General features: G+C 45.1%; 1 protein-coding gene across 2 annotated transcripts in view; it reads left to right on the top strand.

The window, feature by feature from the left end:
* TSPAN5 (tetraspanin 5) overlaps positions 1–20,364 on the top strand; it is a 173,305-nt gene extending 152,941 nt beyond the window's left edge. Inside the window, exons 3-8 of one of the 2 annotated variants that reach the window (XM_045880712.3) lie at positions 9,044–9,190; positions 13,195–13,365; positions 15,642–15,767; positions 17,648–17,695; positions 17,792–17,908; positions 20,133–20,364. In XM_045880712.3, coding sequence (XP_045736668.1) covers positions 9,044–9,190; positions 13,195–13,365; positions 15,642–15,767; positions 17,648–17,695; positions 17,792–17,908; positions 20,133–20,198 — 675 coding nt within the window. In that variant the 3' untranslated portion in view covers positions 20,199–20,364. The remainder of the gene's footprint in view (positions 1–9,043; positions 9,191–13,194; positions 13,366–15,641; positions 15,768–17,647; positions 17,696–17,791; positions 17,909–20,132) is intronic. The other variant, XM_045880715.3, reaches the window with a different exon arrangement.
* Positions 20,365–25,332: the final 4,968 nt, after the last annotated feature.

Below are 25,332 nucleotides of genomic sequence, written 5' to 3'. Positions count from 1 at the left end.
CTCAGATCCGGCCATCGTCCTCAGCCCACACTCCTCTGCACTCTGCCTTCTGAGGTTTCCTGTTCTTGGCCCCCAGCTGCCTCTCCCTGGACACACTCATCTGGGGGTGAGGCCGGTGCCACCAGGAGCAGCCCTCGTCTGCCCTAGAGCCCACCTGTTTCCCTGGATCTCCAGGACAGGAGTCAGAGCCAAGCCCACAGACTCCTTCCTGGGCAGTCTGGCCCTAACCAGTGTGTCTCAGAGATCCCCAGTAGGGCCCTTGAAAGCGGTTCCTCACTAGGTTTGAGGTAAAAAGCAAGCTGCTGGGGAGTGGTTTTGCACAGCCCAGCAACCGCTTTCTCTAGAGAAAGGAAATTCTCTCCCTCACTTCTCCCCTTGGTATCCGCTTGATTTCTCGGAGGTGCGCCAGGGAAAGAAGTGCTTCTTGGCCTGTGGGGGTGTGGTGCGGGGGTGGGGTGGGGGGAGAGGCTTTTGTCTCCTACACATGTTGGTTTTCAGATTGTGATCAGGGAAGTCCAGGGCAAGAATATGTTACGTGTCTTTCCTAAAATTTTAGACACAGATATACTATGTTACATTGAAAATAAGAATCTTCTTGCCCACTGCTGTTTGCCTTTTTCAGACCGTAGGGCATCATGGGGTTAGGTGGTCAGTAGACCAGTCTGGGGTCAGTTGGCCTGGGCTCGAACCCGGCTCTGGCATGTTCTCAGCTGGTGTGCTGGCAGAGAGCTCCGTCTGAGTCTGTTTCCTGCCGTGGATGCGGTCCTGCCTGGTACGCTTATTGTGAGGGTGAATTAATCCAGGTAGCCCAGTGCCAGGCAGAGCACGTGCTCAGTAGTGTAGCTCTTGTGTCCCTTTTCTAAGCCCACCTGGATCACCCGAGAACCGACCAGCTGCTTCCATAACATCCACCTGCTGCCCAGGTGTCGAGCTTTATAAGTACGCAAATGACCAGGGCCTTCCTCTGCTCAGAATGCCCTCTCCTTCAAACCCAGCTCCACCCCGCCGACGTTAGCCTGCTCTCACCACTCGTGAGCCATTTCCTGTCCCTTTGTCTCTGCACTTGATGACATCGCCTTCTGCCCCTCCACTGTGCTGCCCAGCACCCTACTCACCTGTCTCCCCACGAGACTAGCTCCTGAAGGTATCAGGGGGCCTTCACTCCGAATACCCATGACACACACAGTACCTGTCATCTCTTGGGTGATCCCCGTGATAACTGAATGACTTCTATCTCTGGGGCCCTAGAATACAGTGATCACCTGCCACTAGGCTGTTGGCTTTTTTTTCACTTCAGTTTTGGGGTGGGGGGGGCACCATGATCTGAGCGTCTATTCTGTATTTGGGTTTAAACTTTATACTTAGGACTGTTCCTGGGTTTGTATTCCATCGTCAGAACATGCATGTGAAAGCATCTGGGGAGTGGCCTGGGAACCGGTTGGATTTCTGAAAAGTGACACTTTTGCCTGTGGCTTGTTTCCCTGATGAGGGAGGCAGTCCCTCACTCCGGGGTGGTGTTTCTAGCCTGTGAGTGGCACCAGTGGGTGGGACCTGGCACAGCGGGCCGCCCCGCCAACTGCTTGATTGCAGGATTTTATGGAGGCCTGAAAGATGACTGTCTCTCCTCCTCTCCCTCTCCCCAAAGCTATTTTTTCAAAAAGATTTTATTTATTTATTTTGAGAGAGAGAGAGAAAATGCACCTGCGAGAGAGCAGGGCGAGGGGCACAGGGAGAGAGAGAATCTCCAGTGGACTCCCCACTGAGTGCACAGCCCGGTCGGGCTCGATCTCATCACCTTGAGATCATGACCTGAGCTGAATTCAAGAGTCGGACGCTCAACTGAATAGCTGCCCAGGGGCCCCATAGTCATGGCCATTTTTAAGCTGTAAGAAGGGATTACTTAAATCTCACCGATGAGTTTTTTTGACAAGAAAAACTAGGAAACCACATGCCTTTAAGGCAGCTGGCCTTCATTTAACCTTGCATCTCTTCTCCAGGCCCTGAGTCCTACTGCGCCCACAACCGTACACACCCCTGGACTGCTCAGGTTCTTCACCTTCCAAGTCCTCTCTCTCGACTCTGCCACAGTTCCTTAGGCAAATGGCTGTTTTGGGGTTGGCAGAGTGGCTTTGCTTTGCAATGTTCTTTGGAGATCTCTGATGAGTGTTGAAGGAGCAGGTTTCCCTGCGACCTTGTGGTTGCAGCTTGGTCTTCCTGTGGACAGGTCTTCCTGTTGAAAGCTGCATCTCTAATTCTCCAGGCCCCCTCCCCTCCCCCCCAATCTCAGGAGCTCATTTTCTTTACAATGTCCTGTCTTGTCATCCTTTCTCAAGTATGGACATGCTTCTCTCCTTTTTACTCTAGGAAAGCTGCTGCAAGTTCTACCCCAGTAGGGTCTGGTTTATGGGGGTGGGGGGGGGGTGAATCAGGACCCAGTCCCATAAATCTCAAAGGTGTCCGTCTGGCCTGGCTTTGGGTGCACATTCCATATGCCTGTCTCTTTGTTTCTCATCCAGCAATTGGAAGGAATGTGCTTGTATATGCCAAAGCAGAAGAGTCCCAGACCTTAGGGGCTTATTAATGCTATTTTTGCATTTCTTTTCTGTGTGGGTTGAGAGAGAAGAAACTGAAGCTTGCCAGGTGGCACACAGAGGACTCTGAGCTGGTGGTGGAAAAAACCACAGACGCTCCTGAGGTTTATTGGTTTGAAACCCTTCTGGAGCTTTGTTTGCCTTTTCATTTCTGCACGTGCATAGAAGACTTTTCCAAGAAGAAATAGTTATACTCAGAACATATTCATTTATTGCAGAAGCACGGGTGAGAATCTGCTTCAATTTCAGAGATAGTTGAATGAATGAGGTGCTGAGGAGGAAGAGGTCGGAGGGAAGGTGGGCTGGTTTTTCATATTCTTACTAAGACGTATACTGTTCACCAAACCACTGTATGATGAGATCCCACAGGGAGGAGGACATTGTTAAGTATCTGGAAGGTCACTGTGGAGCAGTGAATCTTCGACGACCGGTGCACCCAGTTGGCTCCTTGGCAGCAGAGGCCTGCTTTCCCTGGTTCAGGTTGCTGCCATCTTGGCAGCATGGCTGCTGGCTGCTCATTGTGCTCACCACTGTTGACTCACTTCTCGCTGCTCTTTTCTCCACTGCACCACTTCTGTGTACTCTTAGCTTCTACCCACTCGTGGCTTCTGCCTACTCATAGCTTTTGCTTACTCAGGGCTTCTCTCTTCTGCCTTTACTTGGAGTGTCTTTAGGTGACTTTCCATTCCCCATCAAAGAAGATCTGATTGGCAAGTCGTTACTGCCACCTCTGTTAGGCCTATCATCAGATATGGTCATGGCTTTCCTTAAAAGGGTGAGGCAGAACAAGTTCCAGAGCAAGATGGATTCCTCTTTAGTGCAGTTGGGTTAGATGCCCCTCCTGTGTTGCTTCAATAGCATCTGATGTCGTCTTCTTGGTCTAATAGGATAGTGATGATAATGAGGATGGTGATAAATTTTCAATGAATTCTGATTTTGCGCCAAGCACTTAGCATAGTGTTTGGATTTACTCGAATTATTTCCTTCATCCTTATGACATGGGGTACCATTTCACTGATGTGGAAATTGAGACTTAGGCAGGTTTGGTAACTTGCCCAAGATCACAAAGGTAGTAGGTCATGGAACTGGGATTCTGGACGAGGTGTCTGTTAAGATGATCTCTTAAAGGCTGTGGATTGATATGCTAAGAGCTAGCTGTCGAAAAGCCAATTTGTGGAATGGCTAATTTGCTGAATATATTTGTTGTTTTTCAACTTTCCAATTGGTTGGTTGGTACTCCTTTTGTCTTTGGGGCAGCACCTTACGTTATGGTCAGTGTGTTTCTGCCTCTGCTGCAGTACCAGCCGTAGACCTGGGGATGCCGACTGAGGGGCATCGGACTGTAGATACAGGAATATGTCGTGTGAATGTGAAGAACTCTTACAAGCCAGTTTTCATCAATGTGATCCTACTGATATCAAAGAATATATGTGTAGGAAATCCCCCTATATTCTTGAGCCTGTAGAACTTGAATATATATTTTTCTTGTGACCTGCCATCTTGGTCTCTGGCTTTCCCATTCCTACTCTTTCTCCTTCTCCCCATCTTCATGTCAACCCAAGCAGATGGGGAAAGGAAGAAGTACATGTGGCTAATTGTCCTGCGTTTCATCCATTTATCTTCGTTCCAGTTAGATTCAGCTTCATAGGATGATATTTTCTGACATTATGCACAAAGTCCAGTACCCTCGATGGGTTTGAGCTTCCAGGGCTCTGCCTGCAGGATCCTTGTAGGAGAAGTACAAGCACATACTCACGGGCTGCAAATAGCAGGCTGTGTGTGTGTGTGCTTCCCACAGAAGCAGCGGTTCCGGGTACAAGGGAGGGTAGGCAAATGACATTTTGTATTTCTTTCTTTCTTTTTTTTTTTCCAAAAAGTTTGAGTTCTAAAAAGTTGATATTTAAGCCCAAGACTGAACATTCACGTTTACGTGGAGAATTGGAGTTTAAATCATGTATGATTTGTCAGTGACGGAGACAAAGCCCCTTCCATCCAGAACTCATTTCATTAACGATGCTGAGGTGATAGCGAGTCAACAAGAAGGAAGACTGTTTACACTGGCTTAATTGCTCCATTGACTGGAAGTATCAGCCAGCTGAGTATAGGGACCATATTAAGTCCAACACTCACCTCTGCTCCTTTTCTGCTCCCCATTGCACCCCCAGAACTTTTTTTCCAGCATAAAGTGTGAATTTCCAGTGTTGGTCATGTGTGTATGTTATGAACCTGTGTATTTGCCCACGAGCAGCACTAAAGGCCTAGTTTATTCAGAGCTGTTGTCAGGTTGTGCAGGATTCCTCAGATACAAACACAGACCCAAATAGAACCCCCTTGCGTGATCAAGGGCAGTGTATTCTAAGGATTTTGGAGTGCTTCGCAGAAGTCCTCATCAGGTCAGGGATTATAATGCCGACAGGATTTTCCCTCCCTGCCCTTATTTGTTTCTTCCTAAGCCCAGCTTGCTAGTTCTCACTGCGGGTTGACTTTCTCCACATGGTGAAAAACATACTGCATGTGGCTGCAGGTTTGGGCCTTTTTATAACTTCAGCCACAAGAGGGAGATACCTGTTCTGCATCCTGGCGTCTGAGGAAGGCGGTTCAGACTTCTCAATGGTCACAAGGGCAGGGGGTCATGTGAGAATTGGCAGCTCCGAGGGGCACATGGAGTGCATTTGGGGGAGCAGGAATCCTTAACAAGAAGGGGAAAGTGCTCTTCCCCAAAGAAGAAGGTGGTGCCCACAGGTTCCCAGAAGACTAGGTGTCTGCTGGTGGTCTTGTGCATTCCTGGGGATTTACCACGGATCGGAACATCTATTTTATTTTATTTTTTTATTTTATTATTTTTTTAAAGATTTTATTTATTTATTTGAGAGAGAGAGAATGAGAGACAGAGAGCATGAGAGGGGGGAGGGTCAGAGGGAGAAGCAGACTCCCTGCTGAGCAGGGAGCCCGATGCGGGACTCGATCCCAGGACTCCAGGATCATGACCTGAGCCGAAGGCAGTCGCTTAACCGACTGAGCCACCCAGGCGCCCCCGGAACATCTATTTTAAATGCCTTGGCCGACTTAACTGTAATCTTAGAGCTTTTTTTTTTTTTCTTCCGGCTTCTTGTCAGCTACAAGCTTTAATGATAATTATTCTTCAGCAGGCATGTTCTAGCACCTCTTACTCATTTGTCACTTTGAGCTTAACAAAATTAAAAAGTCCAGTGAGAAGATCCCATCTCTAAGACGACAGAAGGCTGAGCTGTCGGCTCCCCGTCATTTTTGTAATCTGGAATCTCTGCTGCCAGGATTATGTTCAGCTCCTCTGTAATCGCTCTGTGTAGTCGGAAGCAGTAAGACTGTTTGCAGGGGCTCTTGGGAAACATGGTGCAGGTGAAGGAGTGCAGTCTTTTGCTCATGTCCATCTAGGTAAGTAATCCTAATCCCAAGGAAAAGGAAAAACTTGGGGTCTGAAGATTTGATAACGACCTGGGTACATTCTGAATCCATTACAAATAAAGTTCTCAGTAGTCTTTTTTGTGCTTTGCAGAATATTATTTCCCCCCAGCACTCAGTATCTGTCTCGAGCCCTGCCTTTTGCCAGAATTTAGGATTAAAAGGTAGAATCTGCAGGCCAGCTAGGCCCGCAAATGATTGTTGTTTCCATGGAAACAGTTGGAGGCCCCTCAATTAAAGCTGCCCCTGTAGGCTGGACAGAGTAAAAGTATGAAAATAAGTTTGTCTGTGAAGCCAAATGCTCATCCTCCAAATTAAACCCAGAGAGGACAGATGATCCAGGAATCTACTGACAGTTGAGATCATTTTTTTTTTTTTTAAGATTTTATTTGTCAGAGAAAGAAAGCACAAGCAGGGAGGCGCGGCAGGCAGAGGAAGAAGCAGGCTCCCTGCTGAGCAGGGAGCCCGATGCGGGACTCGATCCCAGGACCCTGGGATCATGACCTGAGCCGAAGGCAGACGCCTAACGACTGAGCCACCCAGGCACCCCAGAGATCATATTTTTTTTGTAGCCTCTTGGGGTGTAGCTTGGTGTTTGAGACCTAGGTGTGTATGTTGGTTGGCTGACTTGCTTTGCCAGAGTTGCCCAGATAATTGTCTCTTTTATCCATGACCTCTTTGTGTCCAGCCATAGCTCATGGAAGTGTTTGGGAACAGTCTGATCTTTGCTCAGACTTAAGTGTGAGTCACAAAAAGCCCATTAAAAATGGGTGAAATCATAGAATGATCTTAAAGTTGGAAGGAACCTAAAGGTCATTAAGTCCCAATGTCCCATCCAATTTGAGAATCCCTCTTACGGCACAACCACAGAGGCTCACGGCTTTGGCTCTCCTGTGAGCGGAAGCCTTCACTGCTCCATCGCTGGACACCTGCTGCTATCAGAAAGGCCTCTTTGTGATCCAGCCCACATCTATTCCTGTCACTTCCACCTCTGCTGCCTCTTTTTGGTGCCAAGGAAATGGAGTCTCCTTCTCTCATAATTAAGTTAACTCTTTAAGTTTTAAGAATGTTATCGTGTACCCTCCAATGTCGTCTTTTCCCCCCGGCCGAGCAGGTCCAAACATTCAGACTTTAAGTATTAACACCTGTGTTCACAGGTATTCTAGGGGGGAGGTTGATTTCCTTCCAACATGGACCCTCACCACTGTTGCTTGGATTTTGTGTGGCTTCTCTGGCAAATTTTTTCTTAGTATCATCTGTGTAGGTGGAGAATTGGTAACAGATTTTCTGTGTCCCCCCCACCCCCGCCCCATACCCCTCCCCGGAGTATTCCTAATTCAGAGCTTGGAAATCTAAGAAACAAGACTGGATCAAACCATTGGTCCAAGCAGTCTCATAAAGGGTGTGGTTGCATTTGTGACGTCACCTCAGAAGTTAGTGAATACACCCTACATTCCTGACTGCTTTTCTAATCTCTCAGCCCTTCATCTGTGACTTTATTTAAACCTTTGGCCTTCCCTGTGAGGTTTAAATTGTACATTTTAAGAGTTCTTTATTTCTCATATGTGTTCTATTATTAATATCCTATTAATTGTTTTTAAGTTAATGCCCCCACCCCCCTGCAAAAGAAACAAAAACCCAACAAACAAAAGATGTTTTTGTCCGAATGATCCTACAACCTTAAAATGAATTAAAACTTAAAACTCCTAAACTCAGGTGTTGATCCATGCTGACTAGGAAGTGCTGGGAAGCAAATAACATGGTTTCCATTTGGTAGGCAGAGAACCCTGAAATAGATATTCTGTTCTAGTTTCAAAAAGTCAATAAATAGCTGTGTGACTTCCAGCAAGTCACCAAGCCTCTTTGGGTTCCATTTCACTTAAAGTATAAAATCAGATAAATACTTTCTGTTCTTTCAGGTTATTGGGAGTGGTTTGAAACAAATGATTTAAGACTTCACAGCAAGCTATACCATGATACTCTGGGATATTTTGAGAGTTCAAAACAAATATAAGAAAATAAAATTGATGATATTGGATATTTAAGACTCCTGTACATTTACAGTTTCAAAGTAACAGTCTGTCTGTATAGGAATGAATAGCAATATGTACCTTGAATTTTAGAGAAAAAAAATCTCATAATTTCTAACATAGGCTCTGGGTGGTATTTGACATAGTATCATGGTTGAGGGAAAAATTTTTGTAAAAAAAATAGCATGTTCATAGAGAAATGAAAGCACTCTGGGTTCTTTTGGCAGGAGAATAAAAGGGTGGAAGGCCAGGGAGTAGCTTTGGATTTGTGAATCATTTAAATCTCAGTTCTTAAAAAAACATGGTAAGGAAATACCCCTAAGAAGTCAATGTGAGACCGCCATCAGCCAAACCACCCAAGTGGGCTTTGGGGATCTGAGCCTGATAGGGTCTCCTGTGAAGCTCAAGGGTGGATCCTGAGGCATGGTTTTTCCCTGGAAAACTTTCCGGGGCTTGTGACTGGGACTGGCCACTGTGTCAGCCTGCAGCATCGAGCTCTGCCCTTGTTCCCTAAGAAATGCCACAGGCTTGTAGCAGGCACTTGTCTGAGACCTGCATGCCCTGGGCACTGAAAGGTGACTGCTCTTCCTAGGTGTTGGGAAGTGTGTTTTTCTTGCACACTGTTTTTTGCCCATAACCACTTATATTTGGGACATAGAAAACAAAAGTAACATCCACATCTCCATACGGGGTCTGATGATAGTTTCTTGGGGTCATTTCTTTGCTTTATTCAGTTTTGCCAAAAATACAAACCCATCTAGTCCTTGCAAAGAAAGTAGGTTTTTCTGGGTGTTTTTAAAATTAATTGATTTATTGACTGATTGATTTGCAGTGTTTCTTGAGTATCAGTCACACCTAATAATCCGATTACCTCTGAAGTTTTTCTTTGCGAGGGGGAAAAGACAATTGTAAAAATCTTTCCATGTTGAAAAACTGCCCCTGCATCCTGGTGCCCCGTTGTGTTTGCTTCTCTGTCCCCAGGGAGTTCTGTCCAACATCTCTTCCATCACCGATCTCGGCGGCTTTGACCCAGTTTGGCTCTTCCTCGTGGTGGGAGGAGTGATGTTCATTTTGGGATTCGCAGGGTGCATTGGAGCACTACGGGAAAACACATTCCTTCTCAAGTTCGTGAGTATCCCCTTCTGCCCGCAGGCCGAGGGACAAGCTGTCGTCCTCCCGCGGGAGGACACCCTATCTGTAGGCGAGGTGGTTCTGCCAAAGGTGCAGTGAAAATGTGGCCCGGCTAATGCTTTCCTTTCAGGAGAACTCTCTAGATCACCGCCCACCTGCCCCTCCATGCTTCCTTAATAATGTAAGTACCGTGCCCAACCCATGCCATCCATGGAGATTTTGTACGGATATATCAGGACTTTGCATTCCAGTCCCTCAAATCCCTTTAGACTAAAGTAGGTATATGTATAGTTTTCTTCTTTCAGGTGGTTTTTTCCGCCTCTTTTAAGCACATAGTCAGTAGGGAGCTGTTCATACAGTTGGTTTAGAAAAACCAGACATCAGCCCAGTGGCTGTGGCCTGTTCAGATGAAATCTGTTAAGTAATAGGTTTCGGTGAACATGGAGAAACAGTAAGGGGCACATCTTCCTTCTCTGCCAGTCCAGAGTTTTCCTTTTGTATGATCAACATAATTTTTAGACGCCTTGCAGGGAGTTGGGTGTGATCACTGTTAGCATGAATATTTTTGGAGGAGGAGTTTTACCAGGGGCAGATAAGTAATAAAAGGAGAGAATGAGAAGTGAAAGCCTTTCCTTTGGAGATTCCTTCCAAAGGAGAATGGAATGGCCTGTGTTTCCATGTGCGTATCCAAAATAGGTTTGGGAAGTATAGCCAAAGGTTAGCTGAATATGCCGGTCTGTCTGGGGCTTGGCATTGTGGTGGGCATCCGTGTCCATGTTCTCTGTACAGCCCCGTCCACTTTCCTTTCCAAAAACAGGGAAGGGATAAAAAAAACCAAAAAACACAAAAAAACCACCTTCCTGTGGTGAGGAAAGATGGTGGGATTTCTAGATGACGAATTAGTGTCATACCACCTGTTCCTAGAATCCTGCTCAACATCATCTAGGGACATCTTCATTTAAAACCAGAGCATGTCACCAGTCTCCAAAGCCGGGTGGGGCATGCTTCTCTTCCCCAGCATTTCTGCCACGTCATCCTCTGGCATTTTTCTTGAATATCCCTAAAGAGTGTGGACTCACCATACCGCCCCCAGGGTAGCCCGTTTCTTCGAATTTGGGCAGCTGTGGTGCAGATGAGGTTTTGGCGAATCTAACCTGAAAAGTCATATGTTTAACCTGCAGGTTTACATGACTCTGTGGTCAGGGAGACTGAGGGATACTTGGTCCTCCATACAATTGAATGAGCAGTTGGCTCTCTGTTCTGTGTTATACATTGGTCTGTGGTGGGAGCAGCTGGTTTCCCAATACTCCATTGGCCTTATGCCTTATCTCCCAATTCCCCCTTTTAAACACACACACACAGTTACTTCATTGCCCACCTAATCAAAGACCTGTGGAGTCCCCAGGAGAGCTTTGCCCCTGATCCTCACCTGCCAACCTGCCAGTCTTCTTGGCACGAGATCCTTCTAAATGTATGGGCTCCCCTCACTCAGCTTTTCTATAGCCTCATCGGGCCCCAGATAATACTTAACCGTTTGCCACTATTTTATCAGTTTCAGCCTCCATGCCCCCAAATATGGGATCCCCTTTAATGTGATTTACTTGAATATAGTTCAGTTTATAAGAGTAGTCCCTTTAATATAATTTATTGTATTTGTCGTACAGGCAGAAATAGATCCATGTCTCTAAATCAGCACCTTAATTTATAAAGTTCTGTGTTGGAAATGAAGAAAATTGTATTGTTTCTCAGCTTTTGAAAATCACGGATATTTAAAATGGCTTCTCTATTTAGTACAAACGATGAAACTGGCCCAGAATATTCTTTGAGCAGGAGCTATGAAATAAGTAGGAAGTGAATGTCAACATGCTTTAACAGCCCCAGAGATCTCATGCTGCAAGCCTAGGAGATTTGCTGAGGGAAAATCTGAGAGCTAAGATAATGTGAAATGGAAATGGAGCTTCCTGGTCGACTGAGGCCCTAAGACGAAGCCTGCGAAATCAGTTTTTGCACCTTTGGAAATGGGGGAAATGAGGTCACCCAGGGCATACAGGTTTCTGCCAAATATTCGATAAGAATTTAATTTGAACTCAATTTTTGATCTGTATATTATATAGCATTAAGAGAAACTTTACCAGGGTAACTGGAAAATGAACTTGCCTAACCTTTATGGTGGCGAGAAAAAAAATCGAATTGAAATCTCGCATGACTTCTGTGGTGGTATTTTGGGTGCACATGCATGTGAGCTAGCTATGATTTTTCTCATTTGTATAGCATGATAACTTTTGTATTTCTGTACCTAATAAAGGGAGGGGAGTTGTTTTATACTGGGGGGTAGGCATTGAGTAAAAGTGATCTTTTTTTCCCCTGTCCTTTTTTCTAGATTGAGGAAATCTTACTTTGAAATTATTGGTACCGCTGATGATAGTTTAAATCCTCTTTCTACTGAATTCACCAAGGAGAGATAACCAGGAGGAGGTCTCTGGAACCTGAAGGGCTGAGCTCTAGAGGGTCTAGAATTAGAGCTCAAACCTTGGAGTCCTAGACTTTGCCAGGCACTTATTTCTTTCTTCCACCCCTCCCCTCATGCCCACCCTCCCCAAATGGCACTTAGTGCGCTGGATAAACACTGGCAGATATATGGAGATCTGATGTGAAATGGCTCCACCCCACTGCCCTCCCCCAAGCCCCACCCCCACAGCACATAAGACCATGGGGTCTTTGGAGGCAGGATTATATTTTACCCATCCTTGCTTCTGCCAAGCCCACCAAATCCAGAACCTGATCTGTTATGGGTCCTTCAGATGTTTGCTGGAGGAATTAACATCTTCTTGTTTTAATAAGTAACTCTGCAGTCTCCTTTGCACCACTCCTCCAGCACATTTTTCTCTCGCTTGGCTGCTGGATGTCTGCTTGCTGAGCAGAGAGACAGCTTCAGCCCCCTCTGCCTCCTCAGCCACTCGAGTCCTATAGCCTCCATGGGCTCTGCTGCGCACCTGTGGCCCCAGCGTCTCCCTTTCTGTCCTGTCACCAGAAGCTGGCCTGGTCCTTCACAGCCTCATTTCTCATAATCTGTCTCAGCAAAAAAGTTGGGAAGGCGTAAGAGTGTGGGGGTGAGAGGAAGTGGAAGGAACCGTGGGCGTGAGCAGTACGTTGGTATGACTGAGATGAGGCTCTTCTGAGTCTTCAAGATGAAAGGGAGATTTCTCCAGATTTATGGGCAGTCACCACGTTACCTGTGGCCCCCAGCCTTCCTGTGTAAATTCTTGTCCATGTCAGCCAGAAGTCTGCCTTTGGCTGCGGGTTGATGTTATTTAAAATCTTCCGAGACTGGTATTTACAAAGAAGGGTGAGCACAGCTAGTGTTCCTAACAAAACTTTCAACCCAGTTTTCATGATGGGAAATGATTTTCATGTCCTAGTCACCCCCGCCCCCAACACACACAAACTTCCTCTTTGACCGCTTTGTCTAAGATGAACACATCTGCCATTTTACCCCATAAAGTAGTTGCAAAGGGGATTTAAAGCAGTGTCTAAATCCAAAAAAAAAAAGGAATGTATTGCATACAGAATCAAGGCCATAGTAACAAATGACAGTCGATCTTAAAGTACTGGGTTAGCTTATCTTTCAACATTACAAGAGCTTACTAGAGGTAGGGGCGGGTCATTGTTCAAGAGTCTGGCGGTGCATGAATCTGGAGACAGTCATTAGGCCTTAATGTGGGTCTAATGAGAAATTCCTTTTATCCATGTTTGCTTATAGGCTTTGTTGTTTAATTACCAAATGGACAACCAGAGCCTTAAAATGTGATTATGAACCATTTTTAAAAATCCTTTCTTGGAGTGTAATATTCTGTTAATGAATCTTAAGAAACTGAAGATTATCTGCTTTGGACATGTGTAACAACCCAATGTAATTACAAGCCTTTTTAGAAGGGACCATTTATAACTATATATGATCAAAATAGCCCCTTTAACTGTTCTCTTTGTGTCTTTTGTCTTAGTTTTCTGTGTTCCTGGGCATTATTTTCTTCCTGGAGCTCACTGCTGGGGTTCTGGCATTTGTTTTCAAAGACTGGATCAAAGACCAGCTGTATTTCTTTATAAACAACAACATCAGAGCGTACAGAGATGACATTGATTTGCAGAACCTCATAGACTTCACGCAGGAATATGTAAGTTTAAATTTGGTTTATTTTTAAGTTGAAAGCCTTCTCGAGGAATGAACGTTACTCCTGGCTTCTGTCTGCACCAGCTGGAACCTCCCTCTGACTTTGCCACATGGCTTTTTTTGGTTGGTTTAGTTGTGTATTCATTATTTTCTAACCTGCTTTATGACTTCCATAGGAAATGTCCTATTTTCACTCATCTCAATTTCTACTAAGTCTGAGGGATAAAGAAAACCTCTTGAGCAGCAAGATTATAAGCACACATGCTGTTTCCAATTGACATCTGCAGAATTTTGTTTTGCTGTAGGTGTAATGTGTTATGTAGTGTCCAATGTGGATTCTTTCTTGCTCCTTGCCCCCTTTTTGGCCATCCTCCACCCTTCACGGCTCCTAATAATACACTTAGCAATAGAATATTTGTCCACAAAGTTCCTAAAACATACCTATCCAAATATTAGAGCACACGCAGTTCCACGCGACCAAAAGTTGAGCAACTTCTAAGCCCCGGTGTGGCTTCTAACACGTGAAGAATCTGCTCGGCAGAGCCACCTCCCCCGCGCCCCCAGGTTTCTGAACATTACTAGGTGATGTCCCCTGTCATGCAAATGAAGTCGCAGATGCCCCGTTTGACTCAAAATGGAAAATGGTATAAACGGGGTCAGAAATACAGATCTAGTGCCAGACTCTAATTAGCTAAGTGACCGTGGGCTAACAGAACCTTGACCTGTTTTCCCAAATAGTAAAGTAGAAATAATAGCAGCTACTGTTGAACTCATGCGAATATTAGGACACTCTAATAAGATGTACGTGGTTTTATATGAGGCTGAAGGTGTTACTGTCCTTGGGTGTTAAGGTCTTTATTTGCATGCCCTCAGAGATTGGACAGCAGTGTCTGTGACCTAAATGTCTGTGGCAGGACTGGAGGGCAAACAGAAGCCCAGTGGACCAATGGCTGTCTCTTGGTTGGACGGCTTTGCAGAGGGAGCTGGGGGTCCGCTTTGATAAAGGAGGAGACGGCTGCATCGGCACTTGCCCTATGGGAGACCATGCTCCTTTGTTAGGTACTCAGAAGTGAGCGGAGTTGAGTTGCTTTGGTTCAGTAGCATCCGTGACTGGCCCAGAGTGAGCTGCACCTCAGGTGTGAAATTAAGCCCTGCTCCATCTCCTCAGCAGACCTCACTGTCTTGTTAGGTCATAATGGATGCAGGCTCACACCTTGCCAGGTATTCTTGCTGACTAGTTTGCGTGGCAGATCTGATGAAGCTTTGTAGGCAGACCTCGAGATGCACAAGCCAAGCCCTTGGAGGACCAGATGAGTTGGAAGAACATGCGTATACACGTTCTCTTGAAATGCTGTCTGCTTTATATGGAAATACTGTTATTTCATGTGATTTTGTTTTTCTGTCATGGAGTGTAATGTTGTGAAGTAGCTCTTGGTCCTGAAAGCCTGAACGTGGTCAGGGCTTGATGTTTACTTAACTCAGAGAGTAGAGCTGGTAGGGGAGTGACGAAGGGGCCTCTGGAGCAGCCAGTCCTTGAACCAGGCCCTTTTGAGACTCACTGACTTCAACAGCTGATTTTATATATATTTTAATTAGATGATGGAATTTTTTTAAAGTTGAAAATGTAAATGCATTTTCTTAAAAGTTCAGAGTAGTAACAGATATACAAAAAAAAGTAAGCCTTTAAAACTTTGGCAGGTAGTGAGTATGTTCACTATCTTGGTTGTGATGATGATTTCACAATGTATACATATGTCAAATCTTATAAGATTGTACCCTTTAAATATGTGCAGTTTATTGTATGTCGATTATGCCTCGATAAAATGGATTTTTACATAACCATTAAGGCTGCAGAGACCACAATTTTTAAAAAAGTAAGCCTCTAGCTCTCCCACCCACAACCCCCAGTTGCCTCCTTCAGACACTACCATGGTTTAGTGTCTTGTTTACCCTTCTAGAATGTTCCTCCACGCACCCACGCCAAGCAGACCTTGCTTTGCTGTACGACTCCTGCCCTTTCTGCTCTTCCAACACTTAACACTGTGGGTCTCATCAGTCACTTAAATCAGATGTTAGCACATCCTTACAAATCTTGAGCCTTAGTCACCTTGGAAGCTTCTATAGGGCCCCTTTAGGTTTAGCTTGGTTTGATACAAATTCTGAGACAGGAGAGAGGCTTAGAGCTGGCCGAAGCTGGGTGGCGGTCGTTTGGCGGTCGTGAGTGTAGGCGCCTGGTCGCCTCCAGGCCGAGATGTTCTAATTCTCTCCTGTTTGCTCCAGTGGCAGTGCTGTGGGGCTTTTGGAGCTGATGATTGGAACCTAAATATTTACTTCAATTGCACAGATTCCAACGCAAGTCGAGAGCGGTGCGGCGTGCCATTCTCCTGCTGCACTAAAGATCCTGCAGTAAGTGAATGCCCGCAGACTGCAGGCGGGGGCGGGGGGGGCGGGGGGCGATGAGCAGAGTGATTTTTTTTTTTTTTTCCGTGAAACCTCTTACCTGCGTATTCCTCACTGTAGCTCCTAAAGAGGACAGAGTGCTCAGATCTTCCCAGTAGGCGTAATCATCGCTGACATGAATTTAGCAGCACGCTGGTTCTTATTCTCAGCCTTCTTGTGAGTTGGCTCAATAAAATTCAGAACATTCCTACTGGCAGTATCACCACCATCTTCCCTCTTTGGGTGAAACACAGGCCCATGGAGGTTAAGTACCTTTCCCAAGCTCACATTGCTAGCAAGTGGTGGAGCTGAGCTTTAGACCCAGGAAGCCTGCCTGGAGTGCCTGTTACTCCTTCCTTAGAAGAGGGACGGGCTTCGGCGAGAGTGCTCTGCATTGCCTGGGGGGGTCAGTGACCCTGTGCTTCCTGACTTGGTTCTGGGGGGGAATCTTAGGGGTAGGACAAGAGTCTGAGGCAAGATAGGGCCAGTCTACTAGGGAGGAAGCCCGCAGCTGCCTGGGCTCTCGGTTGTAATGATGATAAGCGCTGTTTGCGTTTTATTTAAGAAAAGAAAAGGCGTTAAACATGCTCATAACCCTTTCACCGTGGGTTTGGTTGTGTTTTGGGTCACATCATGTGACTGGTATGTAGGGTGACCTAAAATGCTAAGTGCCTTGTTATAAGTTAAAAGCCGGGAGTGAGCATTAGAACAAGTGGGAGACTGCTTCTGCACGTGTCTATTCCACATTCTTCGGTCTCCCAGGCCATCGGTCCATGCAGCCTACCCCAGACCACCCTTCTTGAAATCAAGCGGAGCCCAGTGGGTGCTAATGAGTTCAGTGGCCGTTTCCCCATGCAAGGTGGAGCACGTGGGGCTCTTTAAAAGGGGCCATGGTCTCGGTGTGGAGCAGGTGGTTCCCTGAGGGCTTCAGAGGGGTCTCTGGGCTCTTTCAGACGACTGAGAATCAGAAAGGACTGGGTGCCTCTGCTCTGAGACGTTGCCGGAAGCCCACCTCTCCCACTGGCTCATGTCTTGCTTTCCTCTGAGGAGGGCTGACAGGCAGGAGAGTGCCCAGCACAGAGACCTGGGTGTCTACTCAGGTGGCCTTGCCCTGGCCAGCAGGTACAAACTGTTCTGTCTCCCGCTCCTGCCCAGTGTTAACATTCCATCAGAAGAATTATGGAGAGTGTCAGAAGGCATTATGCCTCCCCTTTCAACTACAGATACTCTGGGTATAGATTTCTCATTCCACAAAAGCCAAGCTAATAAAATCCACCCCATACCCTGCACAGGGGGAAAATAAACAAACCTAAAGCAGGAGAACCCATGTTTCTTGATAGGGCCTGTGAGACGTCAGGGTATCTGTCCATGTGATATGTTGTTGGGGCATTGTTTTGTTTTTTTAATTATTAAAGCAGTGCATTCTCGTTGAAAAACCATTTAAATGATACAGAAGTATATAGATTAAAAAGTAGAAGTTCCTCCAAAAGAGCATAAATGAAGATAGTCATTGTCCTCTTTCCCCGTGGTTTTAACTGTGTCTCCGTTTTCTAACCCCTGTAAGCTTCCTGAGGTGGTCAGTAACACACTTGCTATCCTTATATATTCTGAGCCTCAGTTTTCTTCTTCTGGAAAAGAGGGCATATTTTAATACCTACTTCTGAGGATTGTTATAATAATTACTTTGGATAATGTATCAGAGTGTTTATTTAACCTGGTACCTAGGACATCTGCATGCCCAAGTACGCCTTCGATTAACGACACTTAACCGGACTCTTCTGCTAAGTCTTAGGCGGGTTTCCTGTCTGTTGAGTGATTTTCACCTTTCCGTTTCCTTTCTCTACCAGGAAGATGTCATCAACACTCAGTGTGGCTATGATGCCAGGCAAAAACCAGTAAGTGGAGTCTCATCTTGTCACTTAGCACAAAGGGTGTTGCAGGAGCTTTTGAACTTGCATGGTGACGCTGTGCTCTCCTCTTCCCTTGTGAAGGAAGTTGACCAGCAGATTGTAATCTACACGAAAGGCTGTGTGCCCCAGTTTGAGAAGTGGTTGCAGGACAATTTAACCATCGTGGCTGGTATTTTCATAGGCATTGCATTGCTACAGGTAAGACAAGCCTCCTTGATGGATGTCACAGGGAAATGATGCCCTGGGAGAGCCCTCCCCATGACAGGAGCTCTGCTGAATCACCTTAATGTCACAGTTTTTAAGACACATCAAAGGGCTGGGGAACAAACCTAAGCTATTTGGTTTGTATTTTATTTAAAGCCCTGATTTTAGATGCTACTATCCTGAAATACTTTAGGAAATCTTTTTTTTCCTTTTCATAATGGAGAAATTGATTGGGTCGGCAATTGGCTACTGGCATTCCAGTGTTCCCATGGGCCAAGTAATCACTGCCTTGTGACAGTTGGGGGAGGCAGGGATGGTCAGAAGGAGATCCCAGTGGCAAGATTAAGACTTTTTTAGACAGTCATCCTGTGTCCCTTTCTCTCTCTGGACCACCTTGTCAAAGTGTGAGGGAAGGAAGCACCCACTTTTCCTCCTAAGCAGCCCCAAGAGCTGGGCTTTTTATCTTGGGGATATATAATACTTTTCTTAGAAAGTCATGAATGGGGCACAGTGGTTGAAAGAAATTAAAGAAGACCTAAAGAAATGGAAAGCCATTCCATATTCATAGATCGGAAGACTTAATATTGTTAAGGTGGCAGTACTCCTCAAATTGATCTATAGGTTCAATGCAATCCCTATCAAAATTACAACTGCCTTTTTTTTTTTTTGCAAAAATGGACAAGGCCCATCCTAAAATTCATGTGGAAATGCAGCGGACCCAGAATAGCAAAACAAATTTGAAAAAGAGCAAAGTTGGAGAACTCACACTTTCCAGTTACAGACTTACTACAAAGCTGCAGTGATCAAGGTAGTACATAAGGTTGAGCATATAGATCAGTGGAATAGAACTGAGAGTCAGAAATAAGGCCTACCCCTAAGGTCAGTTGATTTTTGACAAGGGAACTAAGACCAGTCAATAGGGAAAGAATAGTCTTTTCAACAAATGGCGCTGGACCAACTGGATATCTGTAGGCAAAAGAACGAATTTGGACCCCTACCTCACACCATATATAAAAAATTAACTCCAAATAGATCAAAGACCTAAACTTAAGAGCTAAAGCTATAAAAAACTCTTCAGACTGTGTACATGTAAATCTTTGTGGCCTTGGATTAGGCAGCATTTTCTTACATATGATACCAAGAACACAAGCAACCAAAGGGAGTAGGTAAGTTGGATTTCATCAAAATTGAAACTTCTGTGCTGAAAAGGATACTATTAAGAAAAAGTCCACAAAATGAGAGAAAATATTTGCAAATCATTATGTCTGATAGGGGGTTTGGTGTCTAGAGTATATAAAGAACGACTCAACAATAAAAAGACAAACTCAATTTAAAGATGGCCAAAGAATTTGAATCAGATGTATCTTCAAAGAAAGTACAAATAGCCAATAAGCTCATGAAAAGATGCTCATCATTAGATGTTAGAGCAATTCAAAGCAAAACCACACTTCACACATACTAGGATGGATGTAATTAAAAAGGAAGACAATAACAAATGTTGGCAAGACTGTGGAGAAATGGGAACTCTCATACATTGCTAAAGGGAGTGAAAACCATAGTCACTGTGGAAAAGAATTTGGCGCTTCCTCAGACTTAAATGGAGTTCACATGAGACCCAGCAGTTCCACTCCCAAAAGAATTGCAAATCTGTTCACCAAAAAGTTGTACACGGACATTCACAGCAGCACTATTCATAATAGCCAAAAAGTGGAAATAGTGTAAATGTCCATCAGCTGATGAAGGATAAACAAAATGTGGGGTTTATCCATCTAGTGGAATATTATTCAAGCCACCGAAAGGATTGAACTATTGGTACATGCTACTGTATGGATGAAACTTGAAAACATTTTGCTGTGTGACCCCAAGAGACCACATACTATATGACTCTACTTATATGAAATGTCCAAAATAGGCAAATCCTAGAGATTGAAAGTAGATTAGTGGTTGCCAAGGATGGGGGAACGGGAATGCCTGCTAATGGGTACAGAGTTTCTTTTCAGCATTATGAAATGTTCTGGAATTAGATAGTGTTGATAGTTGCACATCCTTGCACGCATACTAAAAATCACTAAAGTATAGACTTGAAAAGGACGTATTTTATAGTATATGAATTGTTTGTCAATTTAAAAAATCAGAGATAAGGAAAAGGGGATTCACCGGCCAGGAAGTAGCCTACTGAAGTTGAGTTTCACTGACTCTCTTTTCCTTCCTTTCTCAGATTTTTGGGATCTGCCTGGCTCAGAATTTGGTTAGTGATATTGAAGCTGTCAGGGCTAGCTGGTAGAGCCCCACATCACTGCTATAAGACACTGGACAGACCCAGCCTTCCTGACCCTCCAGCGTGCCCAACTGAATCCACGCTGCAATCCCACGTGATGGAACTGCCGAGAACTTGGTTTGGGGCGGGTACAACTGGGAAATGCTGCTCACTGACAGAATTAAAAAGATAACCAGTATGAAAGTCGTTGCGCCGTGAATCTCTACTGTAGCCATGAATTTATGGTTGGTTGGATACTTACCAAAAAAGAAAAAAAGGGAGGGTGAGGGACCCAGATGTACTTGAATCTGTGGAACACAGTCTTGTTCTCTCCTTCCGTGATCGGAGGGCTGGGAGAGGCGGTTTTTGCTCTTCGTCACACCTTGAAGGGACTTTCTGGTCCGTGGCCTAAAGAAGTGCATCTTTTCTAAAACTCAACCCGTTACCTGGGAGGGCTGTGGTTTTCGTGTTTTTTTGTTTTTGTTTCTGTTTTGGCATCCCTTCACTGTGCATTTCAGGGACCTGTTACAACTATCACCCCAAGAAGAAAACAGCTTGTCTTTGGGTTCAGATGTTGTGATTGCATTCAACAAGTCATGTGGGTGGGCACGCCTGGTCTCTCCTGGAGTGTCTTTTTCAAGAGGAATTGTGTATTCCATGTGCCTGGAGTAAGGGCATTGGAACACTTCACAATGCTGAATTTTAGCAGGACAGATTGTTGTTCTAAGTAGGCCTGAGCTGTATGTATCAATGAAATTCAAGGAGAACATGAGGTTAATGAAGAGGTATTAATTAATACCCCTCACCTCAGCCCATCAAATTAGTTGTTGGATTCTTTGGAAACTGGAATATTCTGGGTATTGTTCCGCTTTTTTGTGTGTTTTTGTTTTGGTCTCCCAAAAGTGAGAGCTAGGATACAGTTTCTCTTAAAGTGTTTTTTTTACTCCACTTGAATATTAATTTTTTTGGTATACTCTCCCTGCATGATCTGTGAATCCGACTCTACCAGCTCCTTTTCCTGCCAGCTTTCCTACAAGCATTTACAAATGTTACTTGGTCTGCATTTATTTCTTGGGTTCACTGCCATGAGAGGTGTGGCGTGTCCTCCCTGGCTGGGAAGGGACTGGCCCGCCGAGCCGTTGCAAATGCTTTCATGGACTCAACAATGCCTTTACCCTGTCAGTCTTCGGGGCCTGGTCTGCAGCACCCTCCGCCCCCTTCTCTTGGAATGGAATTGAATCTAATTCTGAAACAGTGTTGACACAATCAGAAAACTTCTGGGTTTGGTTTTTTTTTTTTTTTTTTCTCATTCTGGTTTTAGTTTGCTTTTATTTAAAAAAAACAAAAACAAAAAAACAAAAGTGCATGGCCAGAGCTCCTTCTGTTCTCATAGTGCAGACTAACCAGCAGGATGGTAACAAAGCACAAATACTTTGGAAGGAAGCGCATCGATGGGGCAAGTGTTCTGCGACCCATGGTGGGGGCACCACTTCCAGGTGCTGCCACTCACGCCTGTCCCCACTAACATAGGGAGGGATGAATTTTGCCCCCAGATTTGAATCCAGCTGGTTTCTACCAGGATGTCCCTCTCCTGGGGAGCAGATATTAGCCTGTGGAATGCTGGGAAAATCACAGGTGTATTTTGTGGTGATGACCCACTTGCCAACACAAAACTGGGCGGCCAGTGAGCATGCTTTGTGGAGACTTAGCAAGGTTTTCTATTTTAGCCCCATGTTGCATCACTGCGGCTGATGAACGTGTCAATCTGCTCAGAGAAGGACAAAGATTCTTTGAAAGTTATCTGCAGAGTGCGGGTGTATGTATGACTGCATGTGTGTTTTTGTGTCTCTGTATGGTTAGAGATGTTCGTTCCATATTCCGGCTGTAGGATGATTTTATGTCATCTCTGGAATGTCATTCCAACATGGAGAAGACTTGAGCTATGCAGTTGGCACTCTTGTCTCCTTTTTTATTACCTCATTCTCCAGTGAACTCCATCTGACCAGTTGATTCAGAATCAGGCAAGATTCCCTCCCTTTGGCACATCCAGTGAAAGGCCAAACAGCAAGTCCAAGTGAGTTCTAAATTTTAATTAATCACCCTTTATTTTTTACACTTGAGAGTGGTTGTAATTAAGGCTGTCATTAATAAACTGGTTCTACCTTACATGGAGTTATGTCTTTCTTCATTACCTGTCTTGGAATCGCAAAAATTCTCTAATCCAGTGGTTCTCAGACTTTAGCATGCATCGGAATCAAATGGAGGGCTTGTTGAAACCGATTACTGTGTTTGCCCCATCCCCAGAATTTCTGACTTGGTCTGGGGTGGGGCGTGAGAATGTGCCTTTCTGGACAAGTTCCCAGGTGATGCTGTTGCTATGTGTCTTGGAGGCACAGTTTGAGAAGCATCGCTCTGATCAGTTCTCTAAGGGGAAAGGAACCTTTGGGGGTTTGGGAGGGAAGGGTCCCTTTGTGCTGCTGGATGCAGATAGAGAGCTGGGTATATCAGAAATCTCTGTCCCTGAGGTCACTGTCTGATGGTCGCGATCACCTGGGGACCATGTAGGATACGGGTGATCCAACCTTGCCCATCGAGGTTTTGGAGTGGGGGAGCCAGAGCCTATGTTTTTAAGAAGTTCCCATTAAAAAATTTAATACACAATGAGATTCAGGACCCATTATTTTGGTAATAATATTCACAACATTTTTTCTAATAATTTCTAGTAGTCCCTGAGAACAAGAATCTTAAAAACCCATTTGAGAAGAGCCAACATAAATGTCCTTTCCTTTTGAATTACCACTGGAGAAAGACTTTATAAAACTATTAAAGACTTTTTTCAAGGATCAAATGAAAACAAAATTTTAAGATTCATACAGTATTCTCAGACCCAAGTATGTCCCAACACTTGTTTGAGAAACATTTTACCTCATTTCCCTGGATATTTGAGACCAAAATGTTATTTTGACTTTAAAGAAATTGGTCAGCGGCAATTGGAGATAAACAATACCTGGTGAGGTTTCTTAGCTGTGCTATAGAGATTATCTACCTATGTGAGGAAATTGGCCCTCCTTGCTCACAGCAAACCAAGCCAACAAAGAAAAATTCCAGCTCAGAAGTAGAAGGATGCTTTGTTGACAAAACTCAAAACTTACAGGAAGTTTCTTCCCTGTTTAGAAAGTAGACTTTGGAGGATGGTTATTAAGTTTCTCTTTATCTCTATTGTTTGGTTACAACAAACATCATTGCCTCCATGATTTAAAAATACCTAATAACGGTTTTTAAAAATGAACACGGGAATTAAAGAAGAATTTTGCATCGTGAAGCACTTAGAAGTCCCTTTACTTTTTTCCTCCTTCCTGCTACAGTCCTCCTCCTCTCAAGGGGATTCTGAACAGTGTCTGTTGGCCTTTTCTTATGGTGCAGAAGGTTTTCTCATTCGCGCCGGTGTGCGCGTGTGCGCGTGTGTGCGTGCATGGCACTTCTGTGGAGTCCATGTCTGTCGCTTTCCGGAAAGCTTGCTTGGACAGGAGCCCTGGGAAGCCGGTGGGCTGAACAATGAGGAGCCAGAGCCCAGTGACCTGGCTGGCCCTCCGCAGCTCTGTCTGTCATTTATTCGGTGAAGCCCTCTTTCTCTAGGGAAATCCTGTTTAGACCTCCAAGGAAGAACCGGAAACCTCTCCATAAACCCTGGCCGGTGGGGGTTCATGGCCGGCTCTCTCCAGGGAGGGCATGGGGCTGCTTCCGGGTGCTGCCCTCTTAGCAGTGAGAGGCCTAGTCTTTGAGAAGGAAAATGCATTGTTGGCCTGGAAACGTACTATTCCTGGCCTTCTGGTGACATGATAAAATCTCTATATGCAACAGATAAGGCAGATGTGTCTGGGCAGGCATAGGGGGCAGAGGAGAGAAGCCATACTCTGAACAAGGACCAAAGCCATCTTTAGTCTTACCTTTGCCTTCTCTCTTTTTTTGGAGGAGTTTGTGACAACAGTGGAGTTTATAAAATTATAGAAGTCCTCGTTTTTAGGACTTCTTTAATCTGGGGAATTAAATACAGCTTCCTTTGGATTGTTCATGCTGAGTAGTTCTCTTATAAGCTTGGCACCCATGACAGGATGCCCGAGTTAGTCCACTCCTGCTATCCATGAACCCAAACCAAAATCCTTGTGACCTGTGCTGGCCAGTGCAATTTCCTCCTTTACTTCTAGGAACTCCCGACCAGAGGAAACCTAAAGGAAGAGGTTGGTGCATGGGTTTCACACTGTGTAAATATACTCCAAAAAGAAAGCAGCATGCAAAGAAGAAAGTGCGTCCCATGTTGTTGCTTTTCATTGAATGTGTAATTGCGCTGTAGGCAGGAGAAGGCCGCCGTTTCAATCTGGAGCTTATCTTCATGTATTAACTTTTGCAGAGCAAATGGTTTGACAGGAACGTTTTCGTGGCCTGCCCCCTAGTGGTGACCATGTAAAACGACTTACGGGGGTTGGAATAGTTACTGCGGGAATGAAATCACTATTCAGAGGTACTTGTGCTTTGGAGAAACTTGCGGGTCATATGGCTGTATTTTGTGTGCTTTGGGTGGGTAAGTCTTTCATTCCCTTTACAGACTCCTGGAAATGACATAGCTTGTTTTGGCAAGCGAGAGAGCAGGGTGTTTAGCTCCCTTCACCTGAATCTGTGTCCTGCCCTTGCTGCGGGGACTTTATAGGGCCCTGGGGCAGGGTGCATGCAGGGCAAAGCTGGGCCCTGCCTTCCTGCCAAGACTCAGACACAGTTTATAGAGGAGGCGGTGGCTCTCTCAAACTGCTCATCTGCCAGGCAGGCAACTCTCCCGAAGCAATGCACACGACATTTCTTGTATTTTCTCTACAAGCACCTGTGTGGATCACCTGGGGTTTGCTTGGATCTGAGAATCTGCAACTTCGATTTGAAAGAAGACTGGTAGGGTGTTGCGGTGGTCTGGATCACCAGCTGTAACTTGTGTTTGAGGAATTTGTTATGGGTTGAACTGTCTTCCAAAAATGCGTATATCGAAGTCCTTACCACATACATACAGCAGAATGTGACCTCACCTGCAGCTAGCGTTGTGGCAGATGTCATTAGTTAGGATGAGGGCCTACTGGAGTAGGATGGGTCTTCTGAAAAGGGGAAATTTGGACATGGA

This window comes from Mirounga angustirostris, unplaced genomic scaffold, assembly GCF_029215605.1.
Source record: "Mirounga angustirostris isolate CCGP_5_RB_7025 unplaced genomic scaffold, mMirAng1.0.hap1 SCAF_2, whole genome shotgun sequence".
In the NCBI taxonomy this organism is placed as follows: domain Eukaryota; kingdom Metazoa; phylum Chordata; class Mammalia; order Carnivora; family Phocidae; genus Mirounga; species Mirounga angustirostris.
This window is presented reverse-complemented; position numbering and strand designations above follow the sequence as displayed.